This window comes from Centruroides vittatus, unplaced genomic scaffold, assembly GCF_030686945.1.
Source record: "Centruroides vittatus isolate TY-2023 unplaced genomic scaffold, ASM3068694v2 contig_7, whole genome shotgun sequence".
NCBI classification, from domain to species: domain Eukaryota; kingdom Metazoa; phylum Arthropoda; class Arachnida; order Scorpiones; family Buthidae; genus Centruroides; species Centruroides vittatus.
In genome coordinates, this window is record NW_027122442.1 from 1,929,831 (window position 1) to 1,952,030 (window position 22,200).

Consider the following 22,200-nt stretch of genomic DNA (forward strand, 5'->3'; position numbering starts at 1 on the left):
ATTTAGACAATTAATCGATCTGAAATTTATGAGAATATTAGTTAATTCAGATTACAGAGTAAACTTTCTAATAATGCTTTGTAAAAATATTAATGGAAAGTAAAAGAAATCTCTGAAGAATCTAAACTCGAAATCATTTTCAACTCAACTTGCACTTTTTTCTTTCCCCCCCGTCCGGGTTGGTTTCCTTGTTTGAGTGTACAGTACTTGTTTACATGTCAAGGATTATATTAAACTCTGTTTGTTTATTAAAACAACATAGATATTTTACTTTAAACTGTTAGATTGATCATCGATCAAACGTCAAAATCCGTTCTTTATCTAACTTCGAACTTTAAACTATTTTAAAGTTTGAATTAATATTATTACCGACATAAATATTAATATACATTATTTTAGTTCATTTAAATTAATTTATTATTAACTTCTATGTATTTTTCTTTTAATAAAATGTTAAAAAATGATTTATTAATTACGAATAAAATCATGTGGTATTGAATTTTATAAAAATTACATTGTTTTACTAGAAAATATATTATAATATTAAGAATTGTTATATGTCGTGTGTATACAATACCGATTTAAACTGAGTAGAAGGAGTACCGAAAATAGTTTTAAAATATAATTTTTTTTTTAAATATTTAATTGAAATATATTTTGAATTCCGTTTTCCATAATTCAAATGTACAGAAAAGAATCATTTTAGCTTATTTAATTTTTAAGAATTAAAGATAATATGAATAAAAACACCCTAAATTTAAATTTTACTATATGTTGAACGTTCCGAAAAAGTGTCATAAAATATGATTATTTATGTGTCATCTTGCCCACGCACCGTATTCTTCTTTTTTGGACATTTATCAAATATGACGTAAGCTGACTTCACTTAATAAAAACTCGTTAAAATAATAAAAAATAAGGTCATGCAAAAATCTACGAGAGAGAGAAAGATATTATCATCAATTGGTTTTCTTCAAAATTTAAATACATTATAAATTCTAATCGATGATCTATAAGTTACGTTATATGATAAGATCTGTGATTGAAAAATAGGATAAATAAAACTTAAGAGAAGTTTTACTGATAATACGTAAACGTTTTAATTTTAGATAATTTTTTATTATAACATATGTAAAAAGAAAATAAGACCCAGATGTCAGATAAAGAAAAATTTAGGTTGTATTACATCAAATGACGTGGTAATTGTTGTAGATAGAATAGCATTAGATATATAGTATTAGGCCTACTCTTCATTGAAATACAATAAAAACACTAAGCTATTAATTAAAAGAAATGTATTAGTCATTATAGAAAAACAAAAATTATTCTTATCTTATAATTAATTTCGTTTAAATTAATTTCCTGTTAATTTTCTGATTTTAATTTTATAAACGAATTAATTAATATTCCATCTGTTTCAATTTGTTTTCTATTAGTGCAATTTTTTGCTTCTTTTACGATCAAAAAATCAACATGGAAAATTATTAAAATGATCAAAGCACGAGAAAAATTTTAAATGTAATAGATTCATTATAAGAAAATATGCTTCTTAAATTAATTCATAAATAATTTAAAATTCATATTTAATTTTTTCTACAAATGCTGACTTTTCAAAGCAATATAATAATAAAAATATTCAAACGATTAAAGTTTCTATTAAAGTTCTATATCTTCGAGGTTATACGTTTTTATATCAATGATAAAAGGATTAAGCGATGAAAAGAGCATTTACTAATCTCAAAAAACATTATTCTATACGCATAAATTTTTAATTAGGGAATAGTTTAGGGAGCAATTTAGAAGAATCATTAAAACAAAGTAGTCTAAGTCTAATTATATCATACATCTGCTATGTAATTAACTAATTTTATTCGAATTTATTCTAGATACGTCTAAGAAAAATTTTGATTTAAAGTAATTAATTATTTTTATTTTACTATAAATTATTAATGTAATTTGTTAAACTTACTAAATGATATTACTACTTACGTTTTTATTTCATAAAGTTATAAATTAATGTATAATTATTAAAAAAATTCTACTAAGAAAGAGATTTTAAATGTAAGAATTAAAATTAAATGAAAAAGATATTTTTAAATTTTGTGTAAGTAATCGGAAATTATCTTAAGAATTTTATAGTGTACATTTGAAAATTAAAGCTGTAACATTCGACCATTCATTATGTTTAAAAATGAGAAAGTTTGTTTACAGATGAATGATAGGGAGAAGCTTATATCATGTAAATTAAGACTCCTTCTATTATAATAAAAAAATAAAAAAATACAACAACAAAAAAGTTTTAGTTATGTAAACAAAAATAACTTTTTGAAAATAGAAGTTTCATCCAACCATATTTATTTGTTTTTATTTTTTCATATTAAATTTTACATAGAAATTTTAATATTTTTTCACAGTGTTAATAAATGAAAATTGGAATATTTAATATGAAAGGATTTTATCTCATATTCAATTCAGATTCATAATTTAATTCCATTATAAAATTATAATTCCATAATAACTTTAATTTATATTTCTTATCTTTTAATTGAATAAATATCCACAAAAAGATTAATTGGAATATAAGTTTACTTAAGTTGATTCAAATACCGATATTGGTTATTATATATATATAGCAGTATTTGTATTAACTTAGGAAAACTTATATTTCGATTAATATATACATATGATTATTACATTTGTAATGTTAAAGTATAAAAAGTTATGTTTTATTTCAATTTTTAATATACATTATTTAAATGCAACAGTTTACGTTTAAATATTGTATGTTGAAAATTGAATATCGCTAAATAAAACAGAACTTTCTCCTAGAATTTAGAGATCCGTTAGAAACCAAGCTCCGTTTCCAGGATACGGATATACGTCATTTCCTTCGAATTATTTCTGAACATAAGCAAAACTTAGTTTAAATTATAATCTAGTTTCCTGTAGTTTCTTTATTGTGATAAAACCATGTACAGATGTTTCGCACCTCAGTTATTGTTACGTAGACACGAAACCGAAGAAAATCATATAATGGGATATTATAGAAGGCTTTCGACACCTTCTTCCTTTCCGTGTTCTCGGAGACCGAATAGTATGGAAGATGATGATGATGTGTTTCTCCCTGTGCTTTCAGGTCCAGGAATGCATCAGAATAAAATCCTGGCGTCAAGTTCTACTAGCAGATTAGTTAGCATACCTAAACGTCTTTGGAAGAGTCGAGCTAAATCTCAATCGAGAATTGCTGCAAGTAACATTTGTTCCTGGACACCCGAGGTAAGTTACTTTCGAATTATTTTCTCAAAATGCATATTAGTGGCTGTTTGACTGACAATTAAATTGGGAATTTGAATAAGATGCAATAACTTATAATTCTACATTTCCCGGTTCTTTAAAAGTGAACCTATATTATAAATAACATTGAAATATTATTAATTAGTTTCTATTATAAGTGTGATTTAGGGACGACGAACACATATTTTCATAAAAATATTTGGTTTTACAGTTGTATTTATATTATATATAAAACACATAACATTTCAGTTAACTTCATATCCACTTTTCGAATCTCCGACCATGAAAACTTACTAAACAAATATTTAAACGCATTATTTTATCAGATTTTTACGAAATGCATTCAAGAAAATAATCATTGTGTCCGAATAACATATAATCATTTTAATATTAAATGAATGATTTTTATTGAAATGCATTTTTTATGATTGATTTTGAAATATTTTATAAGTAACTGTAAAGATCAATTAATCTTTGCAGTTAATTTTATTTTTACAATGTTACAAGGGTTAACAAGTAGCTATTACAAGGGTTATACAAAATTATTACAGTACATTTATATATTTCATCATGGGATGGAATTCTGTAAATTAATACTATCCAGGCTGTTGCAAATATAATGTTTTGATTATATTTAAAATTTAAAATGGTAATTTTTCTAATCGAAAATGTAGGAAAGTTGATAAGAATTTCTATTTTTATAATTTTCTCTACGTTTTTCTGTAAATTCAACATCGTACTGTTAAGATATCTGTTTTTCTGTGTAAAAATGTTTCAAAACAAAAAATTGTCAGCTGATCTTGTAAGTTACGTGTAATTACAGAGCAATGGTAGTAATGTTTTTATTGGTTTAATTTTTATCATCATAATTGTTTACAGAGCAGAATTTCAATTCCATAACTCTGAATAATAATCAATTATTTTTTGTAGATAATATTAATGATATTTAAAAAAAAATTGCAAAATGGCCATAATCTAAAAGTTTAAAAAATATCTAATTACAAAAAGTATACCTGAATTTTATTTGAACTTAATAATTGATATACTTCTTTGCAATTTCTATTCTGTCTTCTGACTGAAAATGATTTAATTATTATTATTTAACAAAACCTTGTTCGATGTGGTAGTAAGCAGAGTTACAAAAATTTAGAAATACTTTCGAAAGTACAATTTGAAACTACATCTCGAATCGTAGTAATAATAATTTACGATGCATTAATTAAATTTTAATTAATTTTTAATTTTAAATATCGAAAGATTTTTAACACAGTATTTGCCCAATGAAATTTTACATCATACAAAAGATCTTGTATCATTTCAAACATAAAAATTGTTAAATATTTTATTAAATAGATTTTATAAATAATTTATTAAATTTTTTACTAAATTTTAGGCAATATATTTTAGAAAGTAGCCCGTAATAAAACACCTTAATAGAGAATTGTTCGTTTAACTAAAGGCGGATATTTTCTGTCAACGTGCAAATTCCGTACGATAGATATTCTTAATTATTGTACTGCTTCTTGAAAAAGAAAACTATTTTGAATGCCAACGATATCTGGACGTATTCTTTATACAGTAAAAGTTGTTATTAGTATACGTGATAATATTTGTCAAAAGAATACACTTTTCTAAGGAAGTTTCCTGAAAGTTTGAAGTTAACGTAAATAAATGTTATAGTTTGAATTTCAAATTTGATTAATTTTCAAGCTTTGCAACTAGTTGATAAATGTTAGAAAGCAAAACCTAATTCACGAATTGCTTGATGACCGAAACGTACTCAAGGAAGATTCGAGATCGAATTCGAGAGAACAACCTCAAAAATTTTTCGGGGATGGTCTGTTCCGTATATGTGAGGGATGGCCCCTCTCTCACTACCCAACCATTTTCACAATAGATATGGCCGAACCCACGCTGAGTTTGATTAAAAAGGTCCTGTTAGTGTCGAGGAAAAAGCCTAATTACATTAGTTTCTGTATCATTCTTAACGTTTTCAAATGTATGTAGCCGAAAACTACAGAAAAATTTGTGTAATTTTTTTATAATCAACAAAACGATCTTAATTATTTTAATTATGAAAAAAAATGTTAGCAACAATCACCATTAAATCTTAAAAATTTTTATTCTACATTTGTGTCTTTATAATTTCCGTAAATAAATTAGGCTGGAAATTCTTAAAACAGCCCTTATGATATCACAAGAACGACTTGAAATTATTCCGTAAATTTTCAAATAGAAAGTTACTAAGTGGATAAAATCAGTAGCTAAGTGTGGTTGAGATCTTGTCTCTTCTTTACGTAAAAAATAATCTCCAATGTATTTCCAGGAAATAAAGCATTTTTTAAATGTGTTCTACGAATTAAGATATCTTTATTGCAATACATTAAATTCTTCCACTGACGATTAGAATTATTTATAGAAATTTATTTGAAGTTTACACTCTTACGTAAAAGATTTTAATTATTTCAGTTTTTTAGTTTATAAAGGTTGATAATGTATTTTAAGTGCGTTTAATGCTGGGAGTTATTAAGTTGTCTTGAGATAGAAATAAAAATTTTATACCTTTTATGTCCCATGATTTCTTTTAGACAAAAACTTGTTTTGTTTTATTTCGTTCTTAACGTCTGTCGAATCCAATCTTTTTACTTATGAAACAGAATAAAATTTGAAATTCTTACGAGAATCGAATTGGGCTCTTATGATGAAAATTTATCTCCGTTTTTTGATTACCTAACAAACACTCTAAGCTGTTTAGAAAATAGAAGCGAATATATAATCCTGCTGTAGCAGCAGAATTACGTCATCGACGATTTCACCCAAATGATTCATACAGTTGACATTTTATATGGTTGTTAGTAGAGTTTTGTTGTTTTCAGTTTTTATATTAACATTTACTCAATAATCGTTAATTGTTTTAATGATAATTTCATGCTATATCTAATAAAATAAATGAAAATAAAGAGTCATTCGAATAGAGTTCAAATTTGCTCTGACATGTTAAATATTATGAAAATATTAACTGTGGTAATATATACTAACTGTATATATATATGTGTGTGTGTGTGTATACAGATAATCTTTAAAGAACAGTTTAATAGAATCTTAAAACATCCGTTTCCCTTGACGTCATCAATACGCCATCCCGGCGCCAACTTTAAGCGTTTATGTTTCCTCTTCTGTTTTAATACTTCGATAAATCATAGATTTTTTTTTATTTTCAATCTCTTAAAAGTTCTGTTGTTTCGAAGAATATTTTAGAATTTACATAATTTACTTTATGAACAAGTTTCATAAGTGTATTGGGTACATTAGGTAACAAATTTTCTGTTTCTTAAATCATAAAATATCTGAATGTTAAAAATATATCCAGTTTTTCCCAATGGACGAGTCGATTCCATCATCCTCATTGACCCATGCCGAGATTTCATATTAATCATAAGCTACATTATCATTTAATATTGAAATTTGTTTAATGTTTAATAAGTTTTCATAAAAATTAACAAAAAATAAAATTTCTATCATATAACTACTATTTGTAAGCAAAATAACAAAACAGATAGTTAAATCGTACAGTATAAAATTGTAACTGCAACCATATACATTGGTCTTTGCAATATTCATAATTCATTATGAATGCATCATGAATATCGTAAAGACTAACATAAGGAATTATTCATAATATTCTACATTCCCAAATATGAAAAAAACTTTTTAGAAATGTTAGAGTATTATGAATAATATGACACTTTAGATAATTAAATAAACTCAAAAAAATTATTAGTTATAATTAATTCTCAATATCAAATTGAATTGTTGTGTGACAGTAAACAACCATCTTTCAATGTCATTTCTCTGATTTCTTGTAGTTTACGTAATACCTGTAAGTATTTTCCTTTTTCATAGTTATTAGCTATGAAAAAATGAAAATAATTACAGGTATTACAGGTAAAAAAACAAGCAGATAGTGAAAATATATTAAAGTTAGAATAACCAAATATCAATTATAGTCTTCATAATCTATAGTCTTTAGTTTTCTAATACATTTTCAACTTATAATTGATTACGAAATGAATCTTTTAGAGACTCACTTTTAAATCATATGCTTAGATCTAGTTTTATTATAATAATTTTCAAGTAAACATATATGCGAGATTGATATAAGTAAATTTTGTTTCAGCGAATGATGAATGATTAGGTTAGTGCCATTAACGTCCATATTCATATCCGAAAATCAGGAATAGTTAACCAATTACGATTTACTTCACTTTTAGTATATGAATGCTTATTGGTTAACTTCTAACTCTAACTTTTGATATATGGCCGTAAGTTGATTCTGAAGTCAGCTTCTCCAGCTTCTGACTGTAGCACAATGAATAGCATTCAGAATGCTACTGGTTATTTGCACTAAAATTTTACTGTGCATACTTTAAACAAATTTTAACGTTTTTCTGTTAATTGTAAATAGTTGCATGTGTCTAGACAATCATTTGGGACAATTTGTGCTTACTTTCGTTTTACGCGGTACCTGCTGACATGCGGAAAAACAACACCATACTGTATCTTGTATTCTAGTTAATTCTCTCAATTCTATAATAATATTTTTATTGAAAGTTAAATTTTAAAAAATTATCTAATATTTTGTTTTAATTTATGTTTAATGGTAACTACTGTATATTCTACAGTTCAACAGATCAAAATTTTAAATTTACCTTCTACATATCAAGTTTGTAGATTTTGAGTTGAAGATAGCCACAGAATGGTTGAAAATGTTATGTTCGGAATATATGCCACGATTTTTAAAATTACAGTATAGTGTCGAATTTCACATATTTTTATAACAATTGACTTACTTTTTTTATAACTTTTTGTTTTATCGTCGTTTATCTTTTCATGATTGCTTTTATTTTATTAATATGGACATTCGCATTGAAATCAGATTTAAACCAGCAATTCAATAGACAATAAGAATTAATAATTCAGACAGTCATGGTAACCTTTTCCGATCTCACATGAGTTTATTTTTAAAGAAATCTATCAAGTAGCTCATTGACAGACGTATTATTATAGACAATGACTGTTTTTCATTTATGTTATTTAAGACAATTCTGTATATAAATAACGTAAATTAAGTAGTAGATATAGTACTATTTTTAATCAACAAGCCCATTGTAATTCAAGCAATACAGGTTATTAATATGGTAACGAATTATATCATAAATGATTTCTATAATAACAATATAATTCTAAAAGGGAAGAATAACTACTTTGAAGATGTAGTAACCATACATATTTTTCAATAAAACAAGAATGCGTCATTTTTTAAATTTAAGATGTGTATACATCAAACGATTGACGAAAAATCAATTCTAAATAGTTTGTCTCTGAACGAACAAATGAATTGTATTTAGATGTTTAAGATTGATTAATTAATCTACGCTAAGTACTAGCACGTTGCATGTTTAGAATATTTTTAACGTACTGTATTTCTAAAAGAACCCATGCGAATACAAGGATAAATGTAAATCCATAATAAATTAGATACATCGCAAAGCATTTCTAAACCAAAAGAAAAAAAATAAATGAAATGAATAAATAAATGTCTAGAAAGTGTAAATTTTTAAAAATATTATTATTTTTTATTTGATAAGCCATGTTTTAATCGCGATAGATGTACGGTCACTCAAACTAGTCCAAAAACACTTCAAAATATATGTTTTAATAAAATTTCCGACATTTTTAAAAATTATAAATCGATTTTATAACAGTTTGTAGTGTTTCTGGAGTTTTGACTTACATCTTAAAAAGTTTTTATAAAATTTTTATGAAAGATTTATTATTTTATCATAGAAAAAAATTTCAAAACTCCCAGAAATTCTAAAATTGTCGAAATATCCAATTAATGTCCGAATGACGAAGTGTACAGTATTTTAATTATCCTTCGTCGGTAATAGTGTATTTTTGGCACGAGTGATAGATTGGCTTGTTACAAAATATACACAGGGTCGAAACAAGGCGACAAAATTAGGTCGCGATCACTGCTACATCCCCCGCCCATTTAGTCACACTCTACTTTTCTCTAGATTCACCTGACGCATTTGCCTCGTCAGCTAATTAGTAGTGGAAGTCAGACGATACTCTGTAGAAGTGACATAAGATAGAGTTTCTGGAGAATTTATGAATTTATCTTATTAATATATTTCCCTATTTAGGAAAACCTTACTCTTAATTTTACTTGTTTTGGTGAAACTGGTAAGTAGAACAAGGAGTTAGTTCATCGATTTTATCGAGCAAGCACTAAAAATATTTAGTAATATTTTTAAAAGTTATAAATATCAAATTAATGAGTAAAAGAGGGCAAAAATATCACGAGAAAATTCGTATTTGTTTCTCCTTCGTACTCCGGCTGACTCACCAAACCTAAATAACAACAAAGACACCGACATAGCCTCTATATATATATATATAATGTTGTCAAATATGCATCGAAGCAAAATAAATCAGTAGTTCGGTTGTCTATTCGCTTACGTACGTTTTCGTCGAATTAAGAGGTAATTATTTGTGCATAACTGTCGAGTACCGTCGACACATATCGTCACTCTTATTCGCTTTCGGCTCGGTTCGTATTTCAAAAAGAATATTAAAAAAATGGATTTGTAAATAGGAACAGTGACATTTTAAATTAGTTTTACGAGACGCTGCCAAGGTTTCGCATGTCGCGGGAAACTGCATTTATACTTCCTGTGAGGGTCGTTTACCCCAAATATGAGTTATAAAACGTTTCATATCCTCCATTCATCCTTCGCTTTCGTCAGTCACACTCGTTTTATTACTTTCTACACATTAAGTAATTTCGATTTAGTGCGTTTGTTTCTGTATGTTAGATTATTTTACAGCGTTAAGATTATTCGTTTGCTTCAAAAATAACGTCTTAATCGCAACATTCTTTCACTCTTCGCCAAAAATCTTTTGTGCAGAGACCGAATGCTTAAAAAGAAAATACTTTTAAAAACCATTTGCTAATTTCCCATAAGGTTCGATATATAAAAAAGAGAATATTCTTTTCGTAAAATAGCAAAGTTGCTTGAAACAACTTCAAGAACTTTTTATATTTGTATGATCACACCTATTGATTTTCCGAACAGTTCAGTACCGGAAACGGAAGTTATTAACGTCTTGATCGTGCCATTTCTAATTTATAATAGACATATTATATAATTTCTAATGACATTCATTATTTCTTTCTTTTTAATATGATTTAAAACAATATATCTAACATTTTAGATTATTCTTTATTTTTGAGATAAATAGTTTTTACGCCGGAAACGGAGTTTTTATTTTTGTAACACAACAGTTCATACTAGTTTACTTATGTGTATTACAGAAACTAGAAAGCAAAAGCAAAGTATGGAGATGATGAAACCGGATTTTGTGCTATAGTAACGTCATATAGTGTAATGCAGCGGTTTCCAAATTTTCCAGACCACTTACCTCTTTTACGAAAAAGGAAAATTTTATGTATTCCAAAACAGTATAACGTGATTTATTTGTTAAAAAAGTATTCGATTAATTATTCGCGTATCCCAAGTTGAGAAATACTGGCGAATTCTTTAAAATATCGTATAGCGAAACTTATATATAATTAGAATTTCTTCTTTAGAAAAACTCAAGCTTAGTTGTAATTTATATAATAAAAACTGCCCGAGGTAGAGTTAAAATTAGCATTTTAGTGAAAGAAAAAAACGAAATATTTTATTAGAGAAGACCTCTAAAACTTTCCTTTGGTTTCAAATACATGTAGCCTAAATCCTAGTTTATTCGGAATTAGCATATTGTGTAAAGGAGAGAAATCTTTGCAGTTAATCTACTTCGATCGCTACACGTTCGAATAATGCAGAGAACGATTGCTTTGATGATAGTTATTTCCATCTTGTATTACTTTCCTCGAAACTTATTCATTCGACAGAAATAACTCACTCTTATTAGAAAATGCTTCTATGCGATTCTCATTTCTCGAGAAATATATTCCAATAAATCGTAGAAATTGTCGTCGAAAAAAAAATTCGCGGATGTATAAATATAAAATATTAACTAAAACGCAATTTCTTAACAGTAATTATTTATATTTACATATCCGCTAATTTTAATACTTTGGCATGCATTTATTTTAATTTTATAATTCTAAGTAATGGTAATAATATAGCGCAATTATACCGAAAGTTAGTTTATAACTTACTCTAAAAATAATTATAGCAGTTTTTTGTTTTAAACTTTGCATTATAAAATATATATATATTGTATTTAAAGATTTCAGAATGAATATATATATTTAAAAGATTGATATTATTAATATTTTATTACGCAGGGAAATTGCAGCTGGAAAACGACGACTGGTCATCAAGTAAAATTGACATCGACTAACGTCTTAACTTTAACAGAAATCGAAAGATTGGCCTTACAGCAAGTTTCTCTAAATAAATTAAAATCTTTAAGTCTCGGTTTTAAGATTGAAGTACCGAAAGGTAAATAATTCAGAATTTTTTTCGCACAAGTTAACTATCGATCACTTTATATATAAAGTAATAAAATATTTTAGTAAAATGATTTTTACATATTTATTTTTAATTAGAGGAATCTATTTCTCATCACAAAACAAAACGAAGGCCTAAGTTACTTACTAAGAAATCAATTACTACTAGTTTTTTTGAAGGAAAAGAAAAAAAGGAGAAAGGTAAGCAATGTATTTAAAAACGTATGTCATGTGCACTTATACATTATACATTTAAGTGTACACATTTATACACTGGTATAAAAATTTATCAAAATAAATATTGTATTGTTTTAGAATGGGTAATGAAATTAACAGTACTCAAAAAACAAAAGGTTTTATTTTATTATTCTTAAAATTTAAAGAAACAATGTGTAGACGGATATAAATTTAATCGGAGAAACAATTAATCTTAAGAGTGCAAAATGTTGTAATACGTAAGAATTAGACAAAATACAAGTTAAAAACACAGAATTTTAAACATTAACAAAAAATATTTTTATTGTAAAATTTATAACAACGTTTATAATTAGAAAATACACGTAAAACTAATTAGGTTGCAATTAAGCATTTGTTTCATTTGAATGTTTTGATTTTAATTCATGAAAATATTTCTTCTATTGTTTTTCTATAATTTTCTATTAGTTTTATATATGTTAACAAGCTAAGACAAAAGAAAAACAAAAAAAAAATAACAAAAATAATAGAAAAATAATAGACAAAAGAAAGTAAGACAAAAATGAAAGAACACGTAATTTAAAATAACGCGGAATATAATAATAATAAATTTTAAATACAAGCATATACAGCCGTTATATTCTTTGAAATATTAAGGATTGAAGCGCATAAAATGTTTTATTTTTCGAGATTTGAATTTCTCTTATAATGTAATTTATGCTTCTTTCGATTATATCAAGTCACTTTTCGATACGAAATTTGTTTCTATTGAAGCATTTCTTGTTAGAGAATGAATCAGTGAGGATGTCAATGACGAATCTTTCCTGTAGAAAATATCTTTATAAATTTTATCACTTCGAGTTATTTTTTCTTCGATTTAAAAGCTTCTCTCTATTTCTTTGTGTTTCTAACATAATTTACATGGATATTCTTGATTAAATCATTTAAAAATTTCTCATTTTCATTTCCACAAAAGACGAAGACAAAAGAAATTTATTATTAAAATCGAAAGGAAACATTATCGTTGTATTTATATAAATGATATAAAGGAAAACACTTTCTGAACGTTTTAAATTGATGTTACATTATAACAAATGTTTAATATTCAACACGAGAAACGAATAGTAAGATACACTATTTTGTAAATTGAATAAATGATAAAAAATTATTTTCTGACAAATTATATTATACTTATTAGAACCATATAAGAGAGATACAATCGGCAAAGAAAGATACTGATTGTACGGGGAAACATTATCCCATTTTAAACTATAAGAGCAATAATTTGTTTAGACAATTTTATTTATTTTTTTCCTTCCATTCTTTCGATGTTTCGGTATATATTCAATAGGATGATCATAATTAAAAAGTAAGTGTTCAGAGCTCTCTGCAGACAAAATTATTGGACAAATATCAACCGAATTTAGTAGCCTATATACGCTGTCCTAAATATGCGGTTTCGATTTTTGGAAAAAATTTTATTTCAAAATTCAACTTCTACGAAGAAGTTTGGCGCTACTGATTCTTAAGGTTACGTGTGTTTTCTAACGAATATTGGGTTAAAAGGAGTTGCAAAACGTGCTTCACATTTCCTCGGCACTGAACGGTAATGGTACCCACATTGTCTGATAATGCATTACTTGTTAAACTCTTTTATTAACGAAACAGCAATCAATAACTGCTTAAGAAATTTCGGATGTTTTCGACTCTATTTTCACTCGAAATTCGTTAGAAAAGCGTATGTAATATGCACATTAAAGGAACAACAGTGTCAAATTTTTCCCTGGCTGTAAGACTTTTTCTCCGAAAATCGAAAGCCAAATTTAGTTGAGGGTTGTCCGATATAAATAAATAACGACTAACCCGTTACAAAGTTATACATCCACAAGAGCCGAATTATCGGGCTAGAGTTGGCTATAATAAATAAATAATTAATAAGACAATTTGGCACTAGAGCTTGGCGTTAGGCGCCATCTCTTACTAAACTTAATAATTATAATTAAATTAAATAAATAATTTTAATAATTTGGAACTGGAGGAAAAGAAATCGGCCCGAAGCGGGACTCGAACCCGCAACTTCTGCTATCCGTGCAGACACGTTACCAGTCCCCAACCGGCATTGTAATGACCGTCGATGGTCGTCATGTTAGCTTACATATACTGGAGGAGGCGATCGGACTAAAGGTCCGGGTAGCATAACTGGTAACGTGTCTGCACCGGATAGCAGAAGTTGCGGGTTCGAGTCCCGCTTCGGGCCGATTTCTTTTCCTCCAGTTCCAAATTATTAAAAATTTATTTAATTTAATTATAATTATTAAATTTAGTAAGAGATGGCGCCTAACGCCAAGCTCTAGTGCCAAATTGTCTTATTAATTATTTATTTATAGCCAACTCTAGCCCGATAATTCGGCTCTTGTGGATGTATAGGTTGTCCGATAGTTCTTTTTACAGAGAACTCTGAACATCTACTCTTTAATTTTGATAACCTCGTAGAAGAGAGCTGGCGTTTATACGTCTTGCAATTATATAGCTGCGGAAACGTTTTATTCTTTTTGTTTTTTGTATATAAAAATATTTATTTTTCTCCATAAAGGCCACAAATATTGTGCAATAAATACAAAATCTGATTATATTATTGTTATTATTATTTCGTTAATGAATTTTAAATAAAATATATTGTTTATTGAAAGAAATAAGGTGTATTATATGATTTTTAAACCATTTTATAACTAGTCGTTACTTTTGCATTATAATAAAATAATATTTTCTTAATTTCATTCATATGAATACTTTGCTCTAAATAGTTTCTCTTTCCTAAATTTATCGTAAAGTTTTTGAATATTCTATTAAAGAATGCAACCGTAATATATGCGAAAAATCAGCAAATAGTCGAGAAAATATATAAAACTATTTTTGACTAGCAAAATAAAACAAGTTATGTTTACAGTGGAAACATTTTCTTGTATTTAGAACTTTATGATGGAAGTTTACTTTTGATGTCTTTCTTTGCTTTCTCAAAGGAAACTCGAGAGAACGGCAGTGTTCTTGTGCCTCTGTTGTTAAGTTTTCTATGTTATATTAAAAAAAATTGAAAATTGATAGTTACCATTTAGTAGGAGATATACTATCTTGTACCTATTCAGAAATGTTTCTTTTATATACGTAGAGTATACATACTTGTACACTTAGAATTTAAAAAATATAAATTATATGTATGTTTCTACATGTGCATAGCTTATATTATAAACGAGATTATAATAAGTATCACTATGTTAATATTGTATATTTCAGGAGATATGATTTATCATGATACTGTAGCTTTATAGATGCCACGAAACAAAGCTGATTTTGAAATCGACACTTTGATTTCCATAAATGTGATATTTATGTTTAAAAAATTTAAATTTATTTTTAAATATATTAATTAAACGTTTGAGGAATTCTCAATATTTATTGGGCTGCAATTTGAAAAAAAAATTATATACCTAAAAATTCCCAGTGTCGTCCGTCTGTCTTTTCTTAATCTCAAGAACGGCGTTAGATAAATGAAATTCAAAAAAAGATATAGAAGGCTTAGGAACGAGAGGCCCCTAACTAACTATACGTGAACTTTCGATGCGAACTAGAAGCCACGTTATTTCAATCAAAAAATTCCCCTGAAAAGAGCTAAATAGATGATCGGCACGACTCCATTGCTAACGGATAAGTATGATGTACTGTACAGTACTGTGGCAAGACACTACAGTACTAATTTGAGGTAGAGAGCATATATTTTAAATGAAATAAATTTAAAATATGATTAAAAATTGCAGTCCGGCATTGTGACGATGTCACAATAAATAATTGCGCGTCTTCTATACGAATATGATTACATAATAGTTATGTTCGAGTAGTAAAAAGAAAACCGAGTTATGTATTTTAAATAATTTTTCTTTTTATTTTTATTCGTATTATCTGTATTGTTTTGTATTATCTGAAAATTACTATATGATCTTTGTATTTTCATCTTACACGAAACATTTCCATTGAAGATAAATTAGAATTTTTTTGATATTTCTGTTTTATGATTATACATATCGAATGAAGTTGTACTAATTTAGATAAACAATAATCTTTAAAAATTGTAAAATTTTTAAAAATAAACGAGTTTCAAAAAATTAACTCTTTTTTATCCGATTTCGAATGAGCTAAGAACTGAGATGGACACTGAAAATTAACAAATATTCCTTACTTTATTGTTCTTTATCCATACGTTATTATCTGAATTATCCCAATGCATTTCACAAATTTCTTTGCCTCTTCAGTGGAAGAGGCAAAGAAATTTGTGAAATGCATTTGGATAATTCAGATAATAACGTATGGATAAAGAACAATAAAGTAAGGAATATTTGTTAATTTTCAGTGTCCATCTCAGTTCTTAGCTCATTCGAAATCGGATAAAAAAGAGTTAATTTTTTGAAACTCGTTTATTTTTAAAAATTTTACAATTTTTAAAGATTATTGTTTTTAACGTATACACTAACCGATCCCATTGCTTGATATTTATTTATTATTTAAGAAGTTGTACTAATTTAGATGGATATAAACAACTCATTGAATTAGATTATCTTATCTAGTTTTAATTCAGCTGATTGATCATTATGTGCCTGATAGCTTAAGTTTAATTTTACACTTCGTGATTCATTTTCTACTAATAAATTAGCTTCCCAGTAATGTTGATGTGTTTTTCATTTTCTCAGCCACAGATAAGCGCAAATCATCTTTCGTGTTCTGTCCGAATCCAGGGTTTTGACCGTCTCATTTGTCTCGTTACCTTCGTTTGGAATAACTGATATCGTCTGAGATTCCAAAATGGATATTAACACCGATATTTAAAATTATAAATAACAACAGTAATAATAGATCTTAATAATAAAAATATGTTTTACCAATACACCCGTTCCCACTATATCCCACACTAGCTATATTGCTCACCTCTAACTTTTCATCATTTGGACAGTCACAGTCTACTAAAATGACAAAGTGCAATTAAAAGAACAGTAGTTGTATGTTAAAATAAACTAACAAAGTTACAATATTCCATTATTATGTCAACTTCAATATTAACGAAAGATAATGATATGAAGTGTTACTTATCTTCGAAAAATGTAATACTGTTTTTCAATGAAGATCATGTGGAATCCATGGCAAACTCTGAATATATGGCGACTGGGCCATATTGGAAAATAGGGCTATAATGTGGCTTCATAGTTCATACATTATAATTTATTTAGTAAGCTAAATTTTTATAATACTATTTAATCGTTTATTTCTGAGCGAGCCTTAAACAATTATAGTAAACACTGCTAATTTGGACTGGTTCCAGTTTTGTCCGAGTTTACAAAAATCTAAATTAGTGGGGTGTTTTCTCCGATGACGTAGATTTAACGCTATTGAGTGGTAAAACTCCATATTTCGTGCCATAACCAAGAGATAATGATAAATGTCCGGATTTATCGATCGGCTCGGGTGGAAATATATCATATGCATATAACTTGGTTCAAAACTCTCTACCATTGTCAAAAAGTTCTGAAAATTTTCAAGTAATGATATGCAACTTCCTCGGCCCTTTTCGATTTTAATGCTTGCAGAATAACAAATTTTGTCAAATGATCCTGGTATACCAATGTGAACTTAGACACATTGTCTGGGTTGGCTTGCATATCAATTAATTCAATCTGTCCTCGTGAATCTGTTTCGTTGTGTAGGAAGGGGTTACCGCAATGCCTTTTTTCAATGTTTGATTCATAATTTTAAATAGGTAACGTCGCATTCAGTTGCATAGCCATTCCAGTTTTTCCACCGTGACCAATAGTAATGTGCGTTTTATGTATCATGTTAAATACTTCACCAAAACAAACAGTAAAGAATTTTTTTTTTTTTTTTTTTTTATCAGTAGACACTGGTGCTATTAGCTTCTCTTTATTCTCGATGTTGAGAACATCACACCTCTTCAAACGTCTACAGCGAACAGACTTTTTTAATGGGCATGTTTTTGCATATTTCGCTTCACTTAACACTGTTATATTTAAAATTTAACGAATATTAGACTATACAATGAATAGTCGTCTTTGTCCTTGTTCACACCTCGGGAAAATAACAGACTTACGACGGAGTCGACATTTTAGTGAAGGCTACTTGTGTCCTAGCAATTTTAATCAGAGTGTTATATTGCTCATTAGTTAAGTAAATACGTATGAATCCTTTTATATCCGAGCCGATCGGTAAATCCGGAAATTTCCATTATCTCTGGGTAAAAGCTCGAAACGTAAACATTTTATTAGGGATTTCAGACTTTTACTACTCAATATCCAGATTTACCGGTAATTTCTAAGAGTTACCGGACTTCGGACTTTTACAGTAACATATGTATACACAATAGATAGACAAATGGAGAGAATTAATACATTAAAATCAGAAAATAAATTAAAATTAGTATTAATAAATTAAATTCTGTATATTTGATTAATTTTTTTCATATAATCTCACTTGAAAAACATTGGTTTAGAATGTATAAAAATAATAATTGAGAATTAGTAGAAAATTGAATCGAAGTTTAATCAAAATTAAATATTTAAATAACTGGTAGAAATGATTGAAATAAGCAAATCTTTGTTCATTTCTCATTATCTTTTCATATAAATTCGCCTGATTTACTGGAAAACTTATTTCGAAAATCTCAGATACGCATCACACGTGAAATTAGTGTGTTATTTAAACTCCGCTTGTTTCAGGTAGAATCATTTATCTTAATGGCATAGCATCTCTTTTTTACAGTCTAGCTGAAGTGTATTCATCCTTGAAATACTTTAGGTTCCTCGATTACTTCAGGATAATAATATCTGATTTAAGAGTTCTTACCCAGGAATATTATAAATAGAAGTCCAGACTAAACACGCATTCTTAAAAACAGATTTTAAATAGGAAACAACTTACTTTTGAATAAGAAATCAAAGAGTTATTACCGAAGATATTTCACTGTTTCATATATATCTGAGAGAATAAAAGAAATTTCAAAATCAACAGATGAAAGCAGCGTTAAATCAAATTTAGATTGATTATTAAATCCACTTGTATATGTTGAGAAGAATCGAATTTTATAAATCAGTTGTAAACTGTTAAATAATTAGATAGAAACGTCCATCGTCTTTCTATAATTAATTTAAAGCAAATATCGAAGAAACACTTATATCACTTTTTGTTGAGAACTTACTTATTACATCGCTTTTACGAGTGGAGAATTCAATTTTGTAATCTGTATTTTCACGAAATATAACTAAAAGATAAGAAATTAAATTAAATTGAAGTCATTTGATTTTTGAAATTAGATTAAATTGACTCTTTATTTATTGTTCAGTTAACTTTTGTTTTAAACATTTTATTGGTGATTCCTATTTGTAATGTTAAAAACATAAGTTAACTGAACAATAAATAAAAAGTTTAATCCAATTTCAAGAATCAAATGACTTCAATTTAATTTAATTTCCTATCTTTTCGTTATGTTTCATGAAAGTACAGACTATAAAATCAGGAGAAAAATTAATCGTAATATAAAATACATTATGTAAATAAATTTTTTACGCGTGAAGTTGTCTGATCTACAGCAAATTAGAATTTTAATTTCTAAAATTATACAAATTTTATTTTATATACCGTATTTTACGGACTATAAGAGGCTACAGACTATAAGACGCACCTGAATTTTGGAGGCAATTTTTCGAAGAAAAAAGTGCGTCTTATAGTCTGTAAAATACGGTAATTTTTTATAGTTTTGATGAATATTGTTCATACAATGGAATCTGCCGATGTGACTATCTCTGTAACATAACCACCTTCCTATAGTGACAAACTTTATTTGGCTTGAAATTTACTCAATAGATTTTAGGGATACTTTTCTTTGTGTAGTGACAAACTGCTTATTGTGTAATGTGACCACTATTACATCTGGTTTTCCTGAAATTTAACCTGTTAAAGTGACCATATTCAGGATAAGTAAAATATGTGTTAACAACATTCGTAAATGCAAGACAGAATACCTTGAACCAGTGGCGTGCCGTGACATTTGATGATAGGGAAGCTGTGTTTCTGTAAGAAGCCGACTTCCAGGGACGATCAGTTAATTGCGCGTCAGTGATGGCCTAGGGTCCATTCGTAAGTGCGTGGTGGCGGAAGAGACGTATCTGACAAATACCGACAAAAAAGAAACATAAAGTAAACATATACTATGTACAAAATAGTTTGCTTTAGACAATCAGCCGTCCCGACATCCTGGGCATCGATGTGGTTCTTCGATGGTCGATCGAAGGTGGCCCCGGGACTGTGGCGTTGACAAGTCTATAGGACACGGGGAGACTTCCTCTGTTGGCGTCGGGACACAGTCTAAGTCCAAAGTGGCACGGGTTACGGGTTGGCACAATAGACGAGAAATTGTATTTTTTTTTTTTTTTTTTTTTTTTTTGCGCGTTGACACACGGCGTTTTGGTTATTCGGAACGTTAACCGAGTGCCAGGTGTACTCGATTGTTGGAGATTATATCAATCTCCGTTCTTTCTTTCATCCATTTTGATTGGTCGTTCTCCCTCAATCACGCTTCCCGAGTGGTTGGTCCCTAGTTACTAAACGTAACGAGACTCTTACCTGGAGAGTGAGAAAAGTCAAAATCGAAGATGAATTCGATCTTCCACCGATTATAGGACGACTTCCTTCTGCGATTTATGGTTTCTGCCTCGCAGTTTGATATAAACAATGGGTGTCCGACTACAAACGACTTTTACCTATGTTTTTTTTTTAAACTAATAAATTTTTCTCTAAATTAACCGTTTTTTCGCATCTTTCGTGACCTGTCCGGTACATGACATTTCCATAAAAATTTTAAACAAATACTGGAAATGACAAAATAAACAATTTATGTATTTTAGTTCTTAAATATTGATACAAATAATACATACATAATACAAATTGATATGATACAAACAATGATAGAAAAACTTGTTTTTTTAATTTTTATAAATTAACTCTATTCGGCGATTTTTTTCCCTCAAAGTCGTTAATTACTTTATCATAAAAGTCGCTGGTCGTCGACTCCATCAACGTATTTGAAAGCTCTTTTTCTATCGGAAGCAACGCTAGCGATGACAATCTTCCTCTGACCGAGTGTTCTTGGCCAATGTATGAATTTGCTTCGTGGTCGAAAAACTGCGCTCAGCAGACCCACTGGTAGATGGTACCGTAAAAATTAATGATATTAAATCATATAATTCTTTTAGTACGTCTTTGTTCGGATCGACATTAATTATAATATGTTTTGTGTCTAAGAGTTACTTGTCAATATAGTCCGGACACGAATATAAATATTGCGATTCACTACTTAATTTAGATAAATCAAAAAATTTCTCATAAAATTTACTTAATTTAAAGAATTAAAACACGCTTGGAGAAATTGTTAGTAATTTTCATATTATGAAAAACATCTAAAAGTGATAAAAATTCTAAAGGTTTTATGTCTGAAAATCTGTCGATATAATTACAGTATAATTAAAAGAAAATTATAGTTAAATATAACTTTGCAAAGAAACGTACATAAAAATAACATTGAATACTCTTTACTTTTTAAATCTTAAACAATTCACTTAGTCAGATAGCTCCCTACCTGTGGCTAAGGGTGTCGTAATCGTTGGAAGCGTTACGCGTGTGTAGCTTCCACCAGCTAAACCGGCTGAGATTGGTGCTCTGTAAAGCGCATGCGTCAATGCCCTATAGCTGCTTTACACCATTCAGTTATTCTCGCTGTGGAAGCTGTCTCGGAACCGCTTCCATTCCTCCACTGACATTCGAATATACAACAGCAATCTTATCGTTTTTTTCACATGTAGTATAGAAATTTGTAATAAGATACGTAATGCAGTTATAATAAAATAACTGCATTACATATCTTATTACAAATTTATTACTTTGAATTAATTAAAATGAATATTTTATTATATTCATTTTAATTAATTCAAAGTACGTTAAAGTATGAAAATTTATATTTTAGAAAATACAAGGTCATTTGAAGGTGGATGCGGCGCTTCCACCGCTTGCAATGACGGCACGCCACTGCCTTGAACGTTATAAAAATGGAAACCGTTCCAGAAAAGTAAGAAAGA

At 28.1% G+C, this 22,200-nt stretch overlaps 1 protein-coding gene across 2 annotated transcripts in view; it reads left to right on the forward strand.

Moving 5' to 3' along the window:
- LOC136980464 (rho GTPase-activating protein 6-like) overlaps positions 1-22,200 on the forward strand; it is a 46,559-nt gene that overhangs the window by 18,157 nt on the left and 6,202 nt on the right. Inside the window, exons 2-4 of one of the 2 annotated variants that reach the window (XM_067276574.1) lie at positions 3,137-3,276; positions 11,657-11,813; positions 11,921-12,022. In XM_067276574.1, the coding sequence (XP_067132675.1) occupies positions 3,137-3,276; positions 11,657-11,813; positions 11,921-12,022 (399 nt within the window). Of the gene's footprint in view, positions 1-2,847; positions 3,277-11,656; positions 11,814-11,920; positions 12,023-22,200 lie in introns of those variants that run through there. The other variant, XM_067276573.1, reaches the window with a different exon arrangement.